Genomic DNA, 17,378 nt, shown 5'->3' on the forward strand with positions numbered 1-17,378 from the left:
CTCTCTCTTAACATTCTGCTCTTTTTTTTTTTCATGTTTTGAAATTAGTTGGAATAGATTCTATTTAGGGATCAAAGAGATGAAGCTGAAGAAATAATCGTTTTTCTTCTGCTGTCATTGGCACCTGGGAAGTCATTTTCTCCCAGCCCTTCCTTTGGGTGAGATGAGATCTGAGCGTCCCCACATTTCCTAATAGAGCATATCAAGTCTCGGTGGAAGCAGGGGGCAACAGATCAAAGTTCAAGGTTGACTCTGCCACATACTAGCTCTGTTATATAAACAGGGGCACCCTCTTGGGGCCTGTGGTTTGGTATCCTCCTCAGTGTCTCCATGCCCTGGGTATGTTATGTGGCAGACTGTTTCTTTCCCCCACTTTCATCTCCCCTTCTGTCTCTCTGTCCCTTTGCTCCTGTGATTACAATGCCTGGTCCTCTGAAGTCTGCTGGGATGTTTGACTCAATGGATGGCCTCACGTGTGGGGGAAATTGTGCTTGAAGCAAACAATCAAAAGGTTCATCTGAGGAATATCTGTCACTCAAAGGGCTGGCGGGCTGGGGAATGTAGCCTAGTAGCTGAATATTTGCCTACTGTGTGTCAGGCCCTGACTTCCATTCTTGGTACCAGAATGGATGAATGAATGAACAAATGAATGTATGAAGAAATAAATATTCAAATAAATGGTAGTGGTAGAGTATTTGCCTATCAGGAATGAGGGTCTGGGTTTGATTCCCAGTGATGCAGTAAAAACATAAATAAGATAAATAAGTAAGCCAGCAAACAAACAAATGCCTGTGTATGAGCCAGTTACTGCCCGTCTGAAACTTCTAAAACTATTCATTTTTTAAAAGTTCCATTGAGGGAGAAAACTGCATGGTAAGTACAAGTGGAAGCAAGAGGGGGCAGAATCCAGGCAGGGGAACTGTACTACAGCTGTATGACCACTCAACTCCTGATTCTCAGAGGCCATTTTCTCTGCCACAGCAGAGTCCTGTGAGGGTCAAACGTAATTGTGGTTCTGGGACTGAGTCCAGTTCCCTGTGCATGCTAGGTAAATGCTCTATCACTGAGCGACTCATTCGGGCCCAACAAGTCTTCATAGGCGACAAGGAGGCTGAAAACTCCAAAGGAGAAAGAAGATGAGCTAAGATGAACAGTGGTGGGGGTAGGAAGCAGGCACAGGACAGGGAAGAACAGGCAAGGGTGGGCTTTAAGAGCCCCATGCATGAGAGTGGCCCTCTATTCCCTGGCAGTTTTACCCAGCGTCAGCTGCTCAGGTGTACTGCATTCCCCCCAAGACATCTGCAGACAACTCTGAAACAAAGGTCTACCATATTAAACAGAGAAAAATTCAAGCGACACAACCCCATATTACACTCATTGGATGCTATCAGGTACAAAAAGGGGCTTACTCTCTCCTAAGTATGGAGGACACAAGGCACCCAGAATAGGGAGTGGGTCTCAAGTTAGTCCAACCTCCCAACTTCAGGAACAATAGGAGGCAGAGGACACTGAAAACCTAAAGCCAGAGACACGAAGAAGAATCCTGGCCAGGGATTCAGAGGCTCTGGGTGCTGCTGTGTGTCACTGATAGCTCTGTGCCTCAGTTTCCCTATCTGTAAAGTACTCTCCTGGTATGGGCATTCTATTGTTGAACACAACTAAACAATTAGGATAGACTAACTCAGCCCTGTTATAGCAATATCAGAGGCATATACTGGCGGGCTCTTCGTCAGTGAGGCCACAGGTAGATCAGACTGTAAGTACAGGGTATGTCTGAGATGGGGCAGGAAGTAGACTCCTTCACATCAAACTTGTTGAAGGGTAGAGCCGCACTGGTTATTTTTATTCCAAGCCCACCTCACACAGGGTGAATGAATAAGCCCCTGGGTAGAAGTTGGGTAGGATGTAAAACTATTAGGCTTTAACGAAAAGCTATCAAAGACATCTAGTGCTAAACAACAAAACCCTAGGTGGTTCGCATGCACTGGACCACACCCCTGATGACCAGGGCAGAGTCCAAACCAGATAAGGTGCTTGTCTACCAGAGGGTATGGGCAGTACCAACCCTTCTGTCTAGAGAGGGCTGGGGCTAGTAGGGAAGGGAGATGCCCAAGCCCTCTAAAGTGGAAAGCTGAGTACATTACCAGTCTTACTGCCCCAAGAGAAGAAGAGGTCACCATCCAGAAAAGTCAGGAACAAGATGCAGGTTACTTTTAAAGACAGGATGGATGATGGGAGTTGCAAATGCAGTAGAATTTGGCCAGTCAGGGGTAAAGTTCAAAGGCACCCATTTTTCAACCCAAAAGAAAATGGGCTTGTTTAAAGAACAAAGGATTATCAGAAGAAGGGGGGGGGCAGAAAAGATAGCCTGTTAGAGAAGCCATTGATATAAATAAATAAATACATAAATAAATAAACAAATAAATGAATAAAGCTGTCACTTGGCTGTGACCTTTCCTGGTGATAATTCTCTTGAGTGTGCTGTTACTAGGACAAATATTTGCTGCAGGAATCATTACATGAATGAATACCACAATGAAATTTTTTAAGACCTCAATTCTTTGTTTAAACATCCTGATTTCTTCCTCGGGGATACCCGGAATTTATGCTGCTAATTATTTCCAAAATAATGTCACTTCTGCTAAATAAACACATCTCTTTTTTTCCTCCTTAAATAGGAATTAAGCATTTAAGTGCTCTCAAGGGTTATTCCTGTAAGACATCTTCTGCATGCTAGCAAATGAACCAAAGGCTAATAAGATATGTGGTAATTATAACACGTCTGGCCAAGAGATGTTCTTCTCTGGGTAAATATTTCATGGATCTAGCACCATGCAATGGTACCTGCTGAGTAAATTGCTGTCTCCACAAGCCCTAGGGAAACTTAGCTACTTCCCATTAATCAGCCCCTCTTGGTTTTTGTACCTAAAATGGTGTTTCAAAAGACCAGAATCCATTACAAGTGAAAGGAGCCCCGATGACAGACATTAACACTATTTTCTAAGAGGATGCATTACTGAGTTCTCAAATACAACATGCATGGCCATCAAAAGACTTACTTACCTCAGTGACCTGCTGGGGCAGAGGCTGTTAGTCTAAAGGGAAACTGAGTTACATCTACTAAGCATGTGAAAAGATACTCCACTTTACCTCATTCTCTGGGGTGGGAGATGACGTTACAGAGCTAAGCGACCCTTTCCTAGAGCCCTGGAGATCCACTGGGATGGAGACAGGCCGTTCCCACTGAGTTGTTCCTGTTGGGATGTGCCAGTAATAGGTCCCAGCAATGTCATTAATTCTTTTCCAGCCAGGCGGCAAGTCCGGATCTGTCTGAAATGAGTGGTCACTCCAGATATCTGCTGAGAAATGGGGCGGGGGGGGGGAGAATTTTATTAAAAGAGAAAAAGGAAGCTTACGATACTCAGGTAAACCTCAAACTCGGAAACATCTACATTCCACTGAGAAGCTACCGTACATAGGGTGGTAAAAAAAAAGAATAAAAAAGGTAATATGGAAGGAAACAAAGAACTGGAAAGGCTGTTTGCCATCTGTGAAGACAGGCATAAAGACCTCATTTTCAAGCCACCCTTTACCTCCAAGAACCCCAAGCTAAAGTTCCATGAATCATAACCAACCATGCAGGCAAACTCCACATGTTTACATACACAGCCTACCGGAACCTGCTGTCAAACTGGGAGGATGACTGGTTGGCATTACACATCCTTCCTGGCTATAAGTCTAAATTCCTGTAACCGATTTCTATAGATAAGCACTGTGTTTGCATCGAAACACCCACAAAGGAGCAGTGTCTTTTTCAGGCCTCTAGGACTCCGAATTGCACACTTTTAGGAAATGCAAACTGAAATAAATAGCTGTGGAATTCAGCAAAGGACCAGATTGGCTTTAAAAGTGGGCCAGTAATGTAAAAACATGAAAGAAGGTGGGAGTGAGAGGCCATACAGAATGGTGCAGAGTATGGCCAATGGGCAAGTGTCTGCCAAGTCCAAAGACAGTCCAATTCAATAAATAACTCTTAAGCACTGCGCTAGACAATTTCAGGCACACTTAAGCTACCTCAGTATTTTTTCTATCTATTGAGCAAGTATTTGCTTAATTTTTTTCTTCTTATCCTTGAGTTGAATATTAAAGGGATTAAAATGTACAAGAGAAAATAAGTAGAGTAGGAAATTCAGAAATGAAAAGATTGTGGAGAAGTCACAGAGCTAACAGTGTCTGTGTGAGCAGACTCACAGTTTGGGCTCTAGACTTGAGTGCTGTTCTATTCTAAGGGCTAGGTCCTTTTCTACACAGCTGCACAAAAAAGCTAGTACGCTTTGTTGCATTTCCAGCGAGAACGCATGTGGGCCTTGTTCAATACATCATTGTGTGATGTGGGCACACATTACCAAAGCTGTTATAGGAGAGAAGAAAAAGAGAAGCCAAACAAAGAGGCTGGTTAAGTCCATGGGCATAGATGTGTATCCACACTGTTGTTGGTGCCCCAGAATCCACTATTCTCATCTCAGCTTGCCAGAGGCAAAACTGCCACAAGTCTCAAATTATGGTGGACACACTGTCCTCTATCCGTAGGAAAATTAAGAATGATTGTGTAATTCTAAGTTAACAAAATTTGCAGAAATAACTCTAACTAAATGTATTTATATCCCCTTTCCTGCCCCCCTCTTAGGAGGTAAAGAGTTGTTTCTGATATCCCTTTGTTGTTAGCATTCATCTGGGGCAGGGAAAGGAAAAGCAGAGGACGTAAACTGGAGAAATCTGGAGTATGTGAGTGCCCTTATTCTCATCCTGTGGTTCCCAGACAAAGGGGTCTGGGGCAAAAGTGGGAAAGGCATGAGAGGGCGCCTGTTCCTACCTGTGTGGTTCATGAGGTCTGCATATTTATACCTGAGAGTGAGGAACAGCCATGCACACTACCAGAGGATGAATTTATGCCAGACCAAGGGCAGATGTAAGGTCAGTGGCTCTTAAGCTAGGCTGCTACCTGGAGTGTGTGAGGGAACCTCGGCACTAGATGGCAGGAGTTGAGCTGTTCTATGTTGAACCAATCATACTACCATTTTAATTAAAACCTGGTTTGTATTTTAAAAGTCTGCTGAGATTGTGTTAGAAAAAATACTTGAATGGGGTGGGGGGGTGTTATTCTATTGCTAAAAATAGATGACGATGATGGTGGAAGAAGTGGGCAAGGCTCCAATATCCACAGTTTCAGCATCCTGTCCAGAGGCACCCCTTACTAGTCTGACAGGAAGACATCATGTCTACCCATCCATCAGCCTGTTTCCCACACCCCCAAAACAGGTATTCAATAGCAGGGTGGATTGGTGGATTGGTGGATGGGTAGATAGATGAAAGAATGAACAAAGAAGAAATTAGGTTTTCCAATCGTAAACCTGGCATCTAACAAAAGAGGAACTCTGATGAAATGAGTTCTGTACACTGTCACAAAACAGACCACTACCATTCATTCATTCAGGGTCAATGTCTATTTCCCTTGGGAGCATATATGACTGTTCTCACAGGTCAACAGAGATACAGTCAGTCTTCCATATCTGCAGGTTCCACATTGTGGATAAAAGTGATTGAGGGATCACCCACGCTTTGATAGATCTGCTGCTGGGTGGTTTGAGATCACAATGGGATATTCTTAGTTTCCAGGGGCCATATTCTAAAAGATATCAATATTAGAGAAATTGGTTTTCTTGGGTGGGTCAAATGCTATGGTAATCTTGGGTGGTAGAGCCGGTATTAGAACATAAAAAGTACACCACGGGATTCTATCTGTTTCTCACTTTCAGAACTGGAATTAAGAGCAACTGTGGTGGTCTCAATGAAAAATGGACAAAAGAGTCAGATTGGCAGAAAACACAGAAAGTCTCCCAAGCACTTTTAGTATCTCGAGTTTCAGCACAACATCCTTACACAGCCGCCAGCTTGGCAAACATTAAGAAGCACCACATGAGGGGGCAGGTAGGTCAAACATCGAGAACTGGTATACATCATATAGCCTTGTATACACTGGTGGGCAACTTTAATAGGAGCATGTTGAAAACAAAAGACTATCATTAGTTAATGAAGAAGCTACCGATACATCACAACCTACAATTCTACCACTGGAATATGTCCTAGAGAACCCACACATGCATATTAGGTATGCAGACCACAGTAGCCACATTAAATAGCCCCAAACTCAAAACAATTCAGACCTGCTTTCATAGAAGAATGAGAAAATTACAGCAGCATAAATAAATAACAAAAATGAGCCAAGTACAGCTGCACACAACAATACAAAGTTCATAACATGCCACCGATGAAAAGGAGGAAGACAAAAGACACTATATTCACTACATTGCCATTCAGATAAAGTCCAACCATTAATTATTTAGTGATAGACATAAATTGTTTAAACTGTCAAAAATGCAAACACACGGCTATCACATACAAAAAAATACAGGCTGATGAACAGCCAGAAGTGTGTGGGGTGTGGTGAGGTAGGGAGTGTTGGTTCTGATCAGAAAAAAGCATACTCCTGGTTTTCCATAGTCGAAAAAGTTTCATCGGTGGTGACATGGATGCGTCCTTTATAATTACCTGTAATCTGTATGCTGAATAGATATTTCTGAATGTATAGTTTTCACAATTAAAAAGGAGAGGCTGGAGACATGGCTTAGTTGGTAAAGTGTTTGCCAGCCAAGCATGATCTGAAGAACTCACAGAACAGGTGGGTGTGGCAATGTGTGCCTGTACTCTCAGTACTGGAAGACAGAGCTGGGAGGCTCCCTGGAGGTCTTCTGACCTCCACATGCATATAGTGACACACATATACACACCACACATACACACACACACACACACACACACACACACACACACACACACACAGTTAGCTAAGTCAGTGTATTTTCAAAGTCTACAAAGATGATCCAAACAAAAACAAAAACAAACAAACAAACAAAAAACAAGGGGTTCATTGAAGACTCTTGATGGCTCCAGTGAGTACAGACAATTCAGAGCCCAGCAGTGGCTTTATACAGCCTGGCCTGGGAATGAGTGGGAATGCCCTAAGGGATCACCTTACCAGGCTCAGCCATTCACTATCTGAATGGCCCTGGACAAACCAGATGGCTCCTTAGAGTGTCAGATAATAATCTGTAAAACACAGGTCACAGTAGTAGCTGCCTTACTGGGTTATGTGTCAATACTCAGAACAGAGCAGGACACAGGACAGGAACACTTCAGCAATATAGCAAGATATCTGACTCACTAAAGTTCCCCACTTCAGTGCAAAGGAAAATGCCTAGAATAGAAATCACCAGGTTAAATGGGCAATATGGTTCCAAGAATAAAGATAAAATAAAGATAATCTCCTGGTGACTTTTCAGTGAGAATTCACTCCAGGCCAGCTTGAGACAATGCCTGCCCTGCTGGCCCTCCTCTTTCGCAAGACACCCTCTTGTCCTCCAAATGTCTGTCTGTTTGTCTTTCTCCATCTGTCTCTGGCAATGAGGAAAATCACTTCATGATATTTAGAACAAAGTGCCCTGGTTAAAGCATCATCAAGGCACGCGCTATACTTCGCTTAAGCTTCTCTCTAACACAAATCAACCCCAACTGAAGACAACTGCTTTGGGTCTGTATCAGTTTTTAGTTTCTTCTGTGAGGTTGCAGTCTTCAGTGGTGAAGAAGTTCTGCTCTCTCCACTGCTTAAGACATGACCTGTCTGCATTTAATGCTCACGGTGATCCTGCTAGAAGGCAAGGGCAGATCCCGGCCTTTTAGGAGCTGTGATACTACAGCTGCTAAGAAGATTAATAAGGATACTGATGCTGCTGGGTGTGGCTCATGTGCCCTTGTGGCACGGGGCATCGCCACAGCTGCCCTGAGAAGGCGGCAGAATTGTTACCTCCAGCTCTAAGGCTTGCAAGAGACAGTAGATGGATTTAAACCAAAGAAATAAAGCAAGTCCTGATACAAAACAGGATCAATTTTTCAGAGATCTAAAAACAAAACCCACCAGCATTGACAGCAAGGAGTGGAGGGTAATAAAGCAAAAGGATCAGAAAAGAAAAAAAAAAAAGAAAGAAAACAATGGTACAGGGATGAGACTTCAAGACAAGCAGTGTACCTGACTAAAGCCAAAAACTGAGTGGTAACACTGAGATTCTCCATGGATGCTGGCCTGGAGCCCCCACACCCAGCATTCTGGGGCCACAGACATGACAATTCTTCTAATGCCTGGCTCCCCAGTCCAGCCTGGTGAATGGCCCAGCCATTCCAGATGGTACATCCTGCTGGAAGCTAAGAAGAAATGCCACCCTCAGACACCATAAAACTGATGCCTGCCAGGCTTCTCCTTGCTTCTCTCCCACTGGATCTTGTACCTAAGATGCTTTCTCCCAGTTCCCAGGTTACTGTCATCACCAAAGCTCACTGAAGGTTGTCACGTGCTGAGAGGAGCCAAGTCAATAGCTGAAAACTCTCAGGTCTCTCTTCAAAATGAGTCCGTGGTCCTCCCTTGCCTTCAGTCTGTCTGTCTGTCTGTCTGTCTGTCTGTCTGTCTGTCTGTCTGTCTGTCTGTCTATCTTTAAAGCAACAGGAAACAGGGACTGAAAGTGAAAGAGTAAACACAGCAAGACTGATGGCCCCACGAAGTCCCTCTTGGGCCAAAAGTAATTGTCAGGCATGGGAACAAGAAGCCCATTTATGAGCAGCAAGGACCCACCCATTTCAGCCACCTCAAGCACCAGCACTAAAGCTTGGCTCCACCTGGCTCCCTCTAAGGGTTTGGCCAACTCTAGGGACCAACAGGGTGAGGAGCACACTGGCCTTGAGTCACCCTTTCTTTCCAGAACCCAGGGGCCAAAGAAAAACAAATTAGTATGGACAGCAGCTAGAAGTATCCTCTCCTATACAGAGGGCAGAGGAAGCATGAATGGGAGAGCTGGGAATCTATATTTAGCGTGGTCTACATTGCTGATCACCGCCCATTTCCCCGAAGTCTTAGAATGGCATTTGCTATGCTGTGTGCCCAGTGCTTCCAGTGTAGATGGTGGTGAGGGAAGATGGATGACAGTATTCCACAACCATTTCCTATCTAGCTTGAGCCAGGTTCTGTGTTGGAGCCCGGGGCACAGATACGATTATGAAAGGCAGGGTACTGCTCATGTTAGAGAAGGCAAGACTTCTCAAACACATCCAGGTTACCTGGTGGCCTGGGGCTATGACCAGAGTTACTGGCCCAGGTGGGAGGAGTTGCAAGAACTTGCAGCTCTAACAGTCCTGACACTTATTCTAGAGTTCTAGGATTTTTAGTATTGGCCTAGGAAAACAGAAAGGGCAGCCATTACTCTTTATCAAATGTGCTGGGCTGGCTAGTTTTATGTCAACTTGACATAAGCTGGAGTCATTTGGGAAGAGGAAACGTCAACTGAGAAAATGACCCTACCAGACTGGCCCCAGGGCAAGCCTGTGGGAGATGTGGGTGATTATATATGCATGCATACATACATACATACATTCATACATACAATTGATGATTGATATGGGAGGGCCAGCTCACTGCAGATGCTGCCGCCCCTGGCCAAGTGGCCCTGGGTGCTATAAGAAAGCAGGATGAGCAAACCACACAAGGGGCAAGCCAGTAAGCAGCATTGCTCCATGGCCTCTGCATCACCTCCTGCCTCAAGTTTCTAGACTGACTTCCTTTTTTTTTTTTCCCCCCGAGAGAGGGTTTCTCTGTGTAGCTTTGGAGCCTATCCTGGTACTCAATCTGTAGACCAGGCTGGTCTCGAACTCACAGAGATCTGCCTGCCTCTGCCTCCCGAGTTCTGGGATTAAAGGTGTGTGCCACCAATGCCCTAGACTGACTTCCTTAGATGATAGACTATTACATGGAAATAAACCCTTTCCTCCCCTAGTTGTTTTTGGTCATGGCATGTATCAAAGCAGTAGGAACACTAACCATGATGTTCTCTAACCGCTGGCTGCAGAATGAAATATACAGACCAATGAAAGTCAGATTTGCATTAATTCTTTAGTATCAAGAACTTCCTATTAACACTCATCCAGATGGGAAAGGAGGACACTGTAATGAATAAGATGCAAACTGAGAAGTAGGGTCACCCACCATGTGTGGGGACTGGGTGAGCTCTCTAAACAGATGGCCTGCAATGTCTCCAAGGAAGCAGATTCTTCTTACACTGAAAGGGGTGACCTTCCTGGCAGACAGAAGAGCAAGTGCAAAGGACAGGAGACTGGAAAAAGTTAGCTATGCCACCATAGCAGGAAAATCAGCCTTCAGGTTAGGGATTTACTGTAGAGATTTCACTGGCTAAACATCACTCTTTATGCAACAGACAAATCTGAAGGTCATGCTTTATATTCTCAAAGATCAGAAGAACAGATTATTCACTGCTCGCATTCTTAAAGAAGAAGATTTTCTATTTCCCAAGTTATTGCTTGTAGCCATGGCTATTTTTCTCTTTTATGTTGTTTCTGATTGGGCCAGATACTCCAATGCAAACTACAAAATTTTAATTTAGCTTTAAATCCATTTGCTGTTTTTTGATATGGGTCCTGTGTAGTCTAAGAGCTGGCTGTGATGGAGGATGACCTGCAACTCCAGACCCCCTTGCTGCCACTCTAGACTACTGGGGTTACAGGTCCATGTGCCAGCACCCTAGTTTATAGTGGTGCCAGAGACTCAACCCAAGCCCTTTGCCATGCTAGGCCAACACTCCAGCAACTGAGATGCATTCAGTTGTTTCCAGGTGCACAGTGGTCTGTCTAATTTCTCTCCCCATCCCTTGTTTTTTTTTTTTTTTTCCTTCCATATTTTTGGACCCGGATCTTCACTATCAGCATGGAGACAATAAATCCCTTTATTTCCTCCAGCAACCATCACTGACATTAGAAGACAATAGCACAGAGCCAGGACTCTAGCTGGTAATTATAGACTGGGGGAAGCTTCTAAGTGACAGTCTACAGTAGTTGATGCTTAGAATCTGGTGTGAAACCTTCCTTCCTCAAAGGGATTGACAGAAATGCTGGTCATGGCAGGGAACGATCCCCAGAGTGTCTGACTCCCCAGAATCCTGCTGACCCAGCAGCCACCCCATAAGAGAAAAGTTCCGCCCAACGGTTTCAAGGCTCTTACTTTTCTTGATATCAGCTTACAAGACACAGTTGAGACCACAGTTAACCCATCACTGCCTTAGGGAAAATGTACTCTGAACTCAGTTGAGTTCTCCCACGGCACCAGTAAGTTACAATAAAACCCTTAGCAGTTTGGGAGTGTTAATGTCTGTCCCTCTCTTTTCTGTGTATTTTCCTTTAAACACTTACTAGAAGATTCTTAAAATATCTCAATAGGAGACATTTATATTTGAGGGTTTTCCCATTGACATTGAGGGAATATTACAAAAGGTGCCCTCCTTTATGAAAAGAAGACTTTTGAAAGACTGCCATAGACAAGCTTTGCTCCCCCCAGCCCAATTAAAAAGGCATTTTTTTTCTTTAAATCAAGTAAACTAGATAACATCATCTATCCATTCTCATCTGAGGCTGGCTTGAGAATCTCTCTCTGTCTCTGTCTCTGTCTTTGTCTCTCTCTTTCTCTCTTTCTCTGCCCTGGAGGTATTAAAGAATGCAGTTTGGGCTCTATAACCAAGCTACACCCTGAGTCTTTGCATGCCTCTTTAAAGTATAGCAAATCAGAATTTGAACTATGCTAAGTTTTAGAATAAATGATGACTCTTGAGAATCTTGGAAATGGAAGTAAAATTTGACAGCAGTTTCCCTTTCAGCAGTACATTAAATGAGTGAATTGCCATGGGTGCCATGGTCTTTAAAATCCAAGTCTACATATGGGAACATATCCAATATACATTGTATCTTGGATATTTTCTTTTGTAATTACATTATACAGTGGGTTAAATATATATATATATATATATATATATATATATACACACACACACACACACACACACACACACATATATATATATGCATGCAACTCAGCAGACATTGAAAGTGTTTATCCATCTCTAATTTCTTTCTCCACATCAATATAAACTTTGGTTGGACACATGACGACTACATTTTCCTGCCTCCCTTACAGCTAGGTTTGCCTGTGGAGGGAACATTCCTGAGGTATAAAGCTAAGGGATTACACAACAATTTCTAAGAGTTTTCCTTAGAAAGGATCTGGCTGGCACATGTTTCTTCCTGCCTGCACTATTGCTCTGAACCGTAAAAAACAATTATACCTGAGGATAGTAGAGTAGGAGAGTAGAAGAAAAAAAATTGTCCTTGAAGTTTACAGCAGCAAAGCCATCCTGTTAACTGAATGCTACTTCCAAGCTGCTATGTGAGAGGGAAACACATTTCTATTATAGAAAGTCCCGATTATCTCAGAGCCTTAGATTATTAGCAGGAGACCTAATTCGTTCATCTAAGGTAAGAAAATGAATAGCAATTCATTCACTGAAGAAACAAACAACTAATAGATCTACTTTGTGCTCTCATAGGCAAACCCAAACCTGCTCCCATCTAAATTATAGTCTTTTCAATCCCAACTTGTGGGGTACTTGTTCTAAAACATCGAACTGTTGGAATATGGCTTTCTAAGTTATCACTCACTCATTCTGCACAATCCCCAGTCCCAGCATTTTAACCTTACTTCCAAACATTGCCATATATTATAGGTGTAAGTGATGTTTTCGGCCTGATTTGTCACAACTCTTAAATATATACAGGATTCAAACCAAACCAAGCATCAACCGCCATCCATTTCATTCAACGATTTGAATTCTTTAATCTGCACCTCTTCCCCCAGCATGTACAATTCTAGATCAAGGAGAGGAAAGTCAAGATTCTCCAGGGAAAAATGGGAACACAACAGCTTGGCTTTTCATTTCCAGCCACGAAAGAGTGGCACAGAGAGCTCCAAATTCTTTCAAAGATGCTAGGCTACTGGCAGAAAAGAGGCAGGGGTATTTGTGGATCCCATCTGCCAGGGATACACGTGTAGAAAGTGTCATTAAAAAAAAAAAACCTCAAAACAGAATATAGTATAATACAATATTAGATAACTGAGCCAAAATTCAAGGAAAAGACAAAACTGGAATGATTATTGTCAAAATTATCAAATGACAAAGTTGTGCTCCAAATTTAAAAGGGCTTTCTTTCTGTATAATTAGGATATGGAGCTAGTTAAGGCTTAAATTGCAAATTTCCAGAAAAAAATGGTTAAACACAGATCTAACCTCCTTAATGAAAAGATCACATTTGTCCACCCCAAACCTGTCTCCCACATTGCAGGGGTAAAATGTAAGCTTTCTGACGATAAGTGAATATGGTTAGGAATGGTCCCCTCCTTTTCATATTTCATTTTCAGAAATTCCAGGGGATGTCAAAGTAACACTTCTATGAATGAAAGCTTTGGGGAGAAGAGGGGGACCCTGAGGGGCAAAGAAGATAAGAGAGGAAAATGGGGAATGTGCTGGGGAGGGGCGTTTAGTGTCCCTGCTGAATCTGAGTCCTACTTGGCTCTGATGTCCAAAAGGAACCTGCTTGGTATTTTCCATCCTCCCACAGATGTACTAGTTAACCCACTAGGCTTCAGATTCCAGTCAATATGCTCAAATTATATTCCTACCAGAAAAAAAACGTTCCTGAGGCAAGCGTTAAGAGATCTCTGATCTGCAGGGTTTCTGCACAGGGGTTCTAAATTTATTACACTACAGGAATAGTTGTGGGCTCTTTTTTTCCCTCCTCATCTTAGAATCCTATCCCTTCGCTTGTAAAAACAGATTTATCCAAGGTTTTGTCCTGAATATGCTCCAAGTTTTTCTTGCTAGATAGACTGGTAGTGAGTGTCCATTTATAGATGATGGTGTGTGTGTGTCCTTGAATTCTGGTACGTTCTAAGCATTCCCCACTTAAACGCTCTCTCCATTAGTTCCTCTAGGAAGGAAATCCCTTATATAGGAAAGGCTTCTGCGAGAAGACGGCTTGTCACACAAAATTATGCTTATGTCTCAGAAGTGGGGACTAAGGAACATTCTTTGGAAGCAAATGAAGCAGATGCTGTGTCAGTCTTTCTCGAAGCAGACCGAACAGGGTAACATCAGTGGGGACCAAACGTCTGGTGACGTGGAGTACTTTGTCCTCCACAGTCATGTGTGCTTCCTTCCTCAGAGAAACTAACTGTATTTCTTGCTGTGGTACAGATGTGCTTTGATAAATGAACTGAGAGCACTTTAAGCCCTCCCTTTAGAAGAAATTGCAGACCTAACCATGTGGCCAGGAACACAAAAGAATTGAAAAACACAATTTTGTTGTTAATTCCCTATGAAGAAACAAACAGTATAAAACAGCTTTTTTAAAAGCAGGAGCTTATTTGTAGTGAAAATTTTCCTCTTCTTTTTAAAAACATATAGAACAATACATTTTTAACACCTCCCCCTAATTCATTAAAAAATAAAACAATATTCTACTTTGCTGACAGAGTGAGAACTGTAACTTCTTACTGAAGATGAAGGCTCTACCTACTTGCACTTGGCCCAGATTTCACCTGACTACCCTGTGAAGGCTTTACCTTTGGGTCAGGGAGGAATATATGGATAGGAATTAAGTTGGAAAGCTACCCCAATGTGGTGGTTTGAATGAAAATGGCCTCCACAGGCTCACAGGGAGTGGTATTATTTGAAAGGATTAGGACTATGGCCTTGTTGGAATAGGTGTGGCCTTACTGGAAGAAGTGTGTCACTGGAGATGATCTTTGAGGTTTCAGAAGCTCAAGCCAGACCAGTGGCTTACTCTTTCTTCCTGCAGCCTGCAGATACAGATGTAGAACTCTTGGCTTCTTTTCCAGCACCTTATCTGCCTTTCGTATGGCCATACTTCCCACCATGACGATAATAGTGTAAACTGAACCTGCAAGCCAGTCCCAATTAAATGCCTTCCAGAGTTTCTGCAGTCATGGTGTCTCTTTACAACAATAGAAACCCTAACTTAAAAATGCCCCCCCAACCCAAAAAAAGGAAGAAAGGGAGAAAAGAAACTATAACCTGATTCAGCCATCTATCACAAGAATCTAATTTGACCAACAACAGCACTGTCATATTCTCACTGGGAAAAAAAGGATATGCAATTATATCCTTCTATCTGTGAATTAAAACATACCGTCTTAGATGTAAACCACATATCCCTTGTTGATATGTGGGGACTAAGCAGTCCTAAGTATATATGCCACACATGCATGAACCCAGTTTTATAACAGGTTATGTGCTAGGGCAGTCCCAGTACAATCATTTGTACTCCTAGATAAAACCATGCATTGGATGTACGCGTACTATACAGATAGAAGTTACACAGCAGTGAATGGAAGAGATAGACTTTAAACAGATTTTGTCTACTCCCTCAAAACAATGATGCACACTACAAGAATACTTCTGAAGAAGGCACTGGCCATTACACACATGGCGATGGCTGCTCTGGGTAGAAGACAACTGGTCATCTGTACTCTTGCTTAGACATTTCTCAGACAAGAGCTATTTGTACCAAGCCTTACCTCCTATTCTCTGGGTAGAATGAACTGACTCCCATTAACATGGCATTCAATGCCCCCCTCACCATGTTTTTTTCCTCTCTGTGTCATCTTATTCCTTCAGGTCATTTCTAATCTAGGGTCGCCTAGATACTATTAGTGTCAGGGAATGCCACGTTTCTACTTTATAAGCCCTTGTCTATGCTGTTACCACTGTTACCATGGGCTGGAATCATCTTTTCTCCCTAAACTAAAACCTGGGTCACTTCTTCTGCAAACCTCTCTTAATTACTGCTCTCTCCCCACACCAAAGAATCTCCTCTTGCCATACCTTCCTTTCCCAGTAGAGACAAATTCAGTCAGGCGATTTTATATTTAGCACCACAGTTTCTGCTATGAGACACTTGTCTCTCTCAGCTCTGAAACAGTAGAATCAAGGACTCTTATATGCATGGATATGTAATAGATGCCAGGAAGAATGGAAGCTGTTTTGTTTGTTTGTTTTTGTTTTGGCAAGGCTTTATGTACCACACTCGTGTATTTAGAATTTAATATACAGGCCACAAAATGCTCACAACAGTTCTGAGCAGGGAAATTCATCTATTTGGAGATTATTGACAACACAGAGAACAGAAGAGCTGGAGCTGTGTTTTGTTATATACAAATTATACATAACACACACCCAAATATGGCACATCAGTAACAGAAGTGAAAATTCACAGCCAAAATAGGATTATAAACTCTATTTTCCCATATTGTTCAGCTATCTATATATTGGAGATTAAAATCCCAGTCGCTGGCCATTTAAAAGAATCTTTCCTCCCAGCGTGTAACCGTTGCCATGACAACATGACTTCCAGCTATATCTCTGTGAACAAGCATGCCCTTAACGAGAGAAAAAAAAAAAAAAAAAAAAAAAAAAAAAAAAAAAAAAAAAAAAAGAAGCTCAATCAGATTAAATAAAGAATATATTGGCCAGTTTTGAAATGGAAAGGGAACATGCTTTAACCCAGGGTTACCCAATCTAATAGCATCTTTGAAATCCTTGTAAGTTACTGAATCAGGATGGATTTTGTGAAAGTAATTACATTGTGCTTAGCATCTATATCCTTTACATATAAAAATGACACATGCTTAGGTTTCACACATGGGCCCTACACTTAGTGAGGGGTTTTCCAAAAGCACACTGTCTCTCACTTACCGCTACTATTCTAAACCTGCCCACCTCAAAGCTAGGCTGCCTCTCTTCCCACTTTACTCCTTCTAAAGGATGTGTTCTCGTTAGGGATGCATTCCCTGATTCAAAGGAGATGAAAAGAGGGAGAGGGAATCCAGGCTTGTCATCCTAAAGTGGTCCACGATGTTTCCAACCCTCCCCAATTATCTTTATGTTGGATATAGCTATATAATGGCCTTACAAATTAATTTGGAGTCTATTTAACAACCAATAATGACTCATAAATAGGAACCACAAATGGATGAGGATTTGAGTAAAATTTTATAAATTGAATCAATTTTCTCTTCCCCCCCCCCACGCCCTGCACTGAATTTTCAATTAACAACGCGCCCTCTTCCTCCTCCATCTTTTCTGAACCAAAAGTATTTAAGAGAAATGAATTTAGGGTATGTGTGTTATTTCTGTTTGTGTGTGTATACATGCATGTTTGAGAGTATATTATTTCTGTGTGTGTATTTCTGTGTATATATGCACGTGCATGCGAGTGGGCACAGATGTACCATGTATGCAGGTGTGTATACATATGTGTGCATGTGGAGGTCAGGACAACTGCAGGTGGCATCATTTCTC

At 42.5% G+C, this 17,378-nt stretch overlaps 1 protein-coding gene across 12 annotated transcripts in view; it reads right to left on the minus strand.

The window, feature by feature from the left end:
- Positions 1 to 17,378, minus strand: part of Apbb2 (amyloid beta precursor protein binding family B member 2) — a 318,116-nt gene that overhangs the window by 99,619 nt on the left and 201,119 nt on the right. For 9 of the 12 annotated variants that reach the window (XM_027390798.2, XM_027390796.2, XM_027390799.2 and 6 more), the window contains one exon: positions 3,151 to 3,359. In XM_027390798.2, the coding sequence (XP_027246599.1) occupies positions 3,151 to 3,359 (209 nt within the window). The remainder of the gene's footprint in view (positions 1 to 3,150; positions 3,360 to 17,378) is intronic. The other 3 variants (XM_027390801.2, XM_027390800.2, XM_027390797.2) reach the window with 1 other exon arrangement.

This window comes from Cricetulus griseus, assembly GCF_003668045.3.
Source record: "Cricetulus griseus strain 17A/GY chromosome 1 unlocalized genomic scaffold, alternate assembly CriGri-PICRH-1.0 chr1_1, whole genome shotgun sequence".
In the NCBI taxonomy this organism is placed as follows: domain Eukaryota; kingdom Metazoa; phylum Chordata; class Mammalia; order Rodentia; family Cricetidae; genus Cricetulus; species Cricetulus griseus.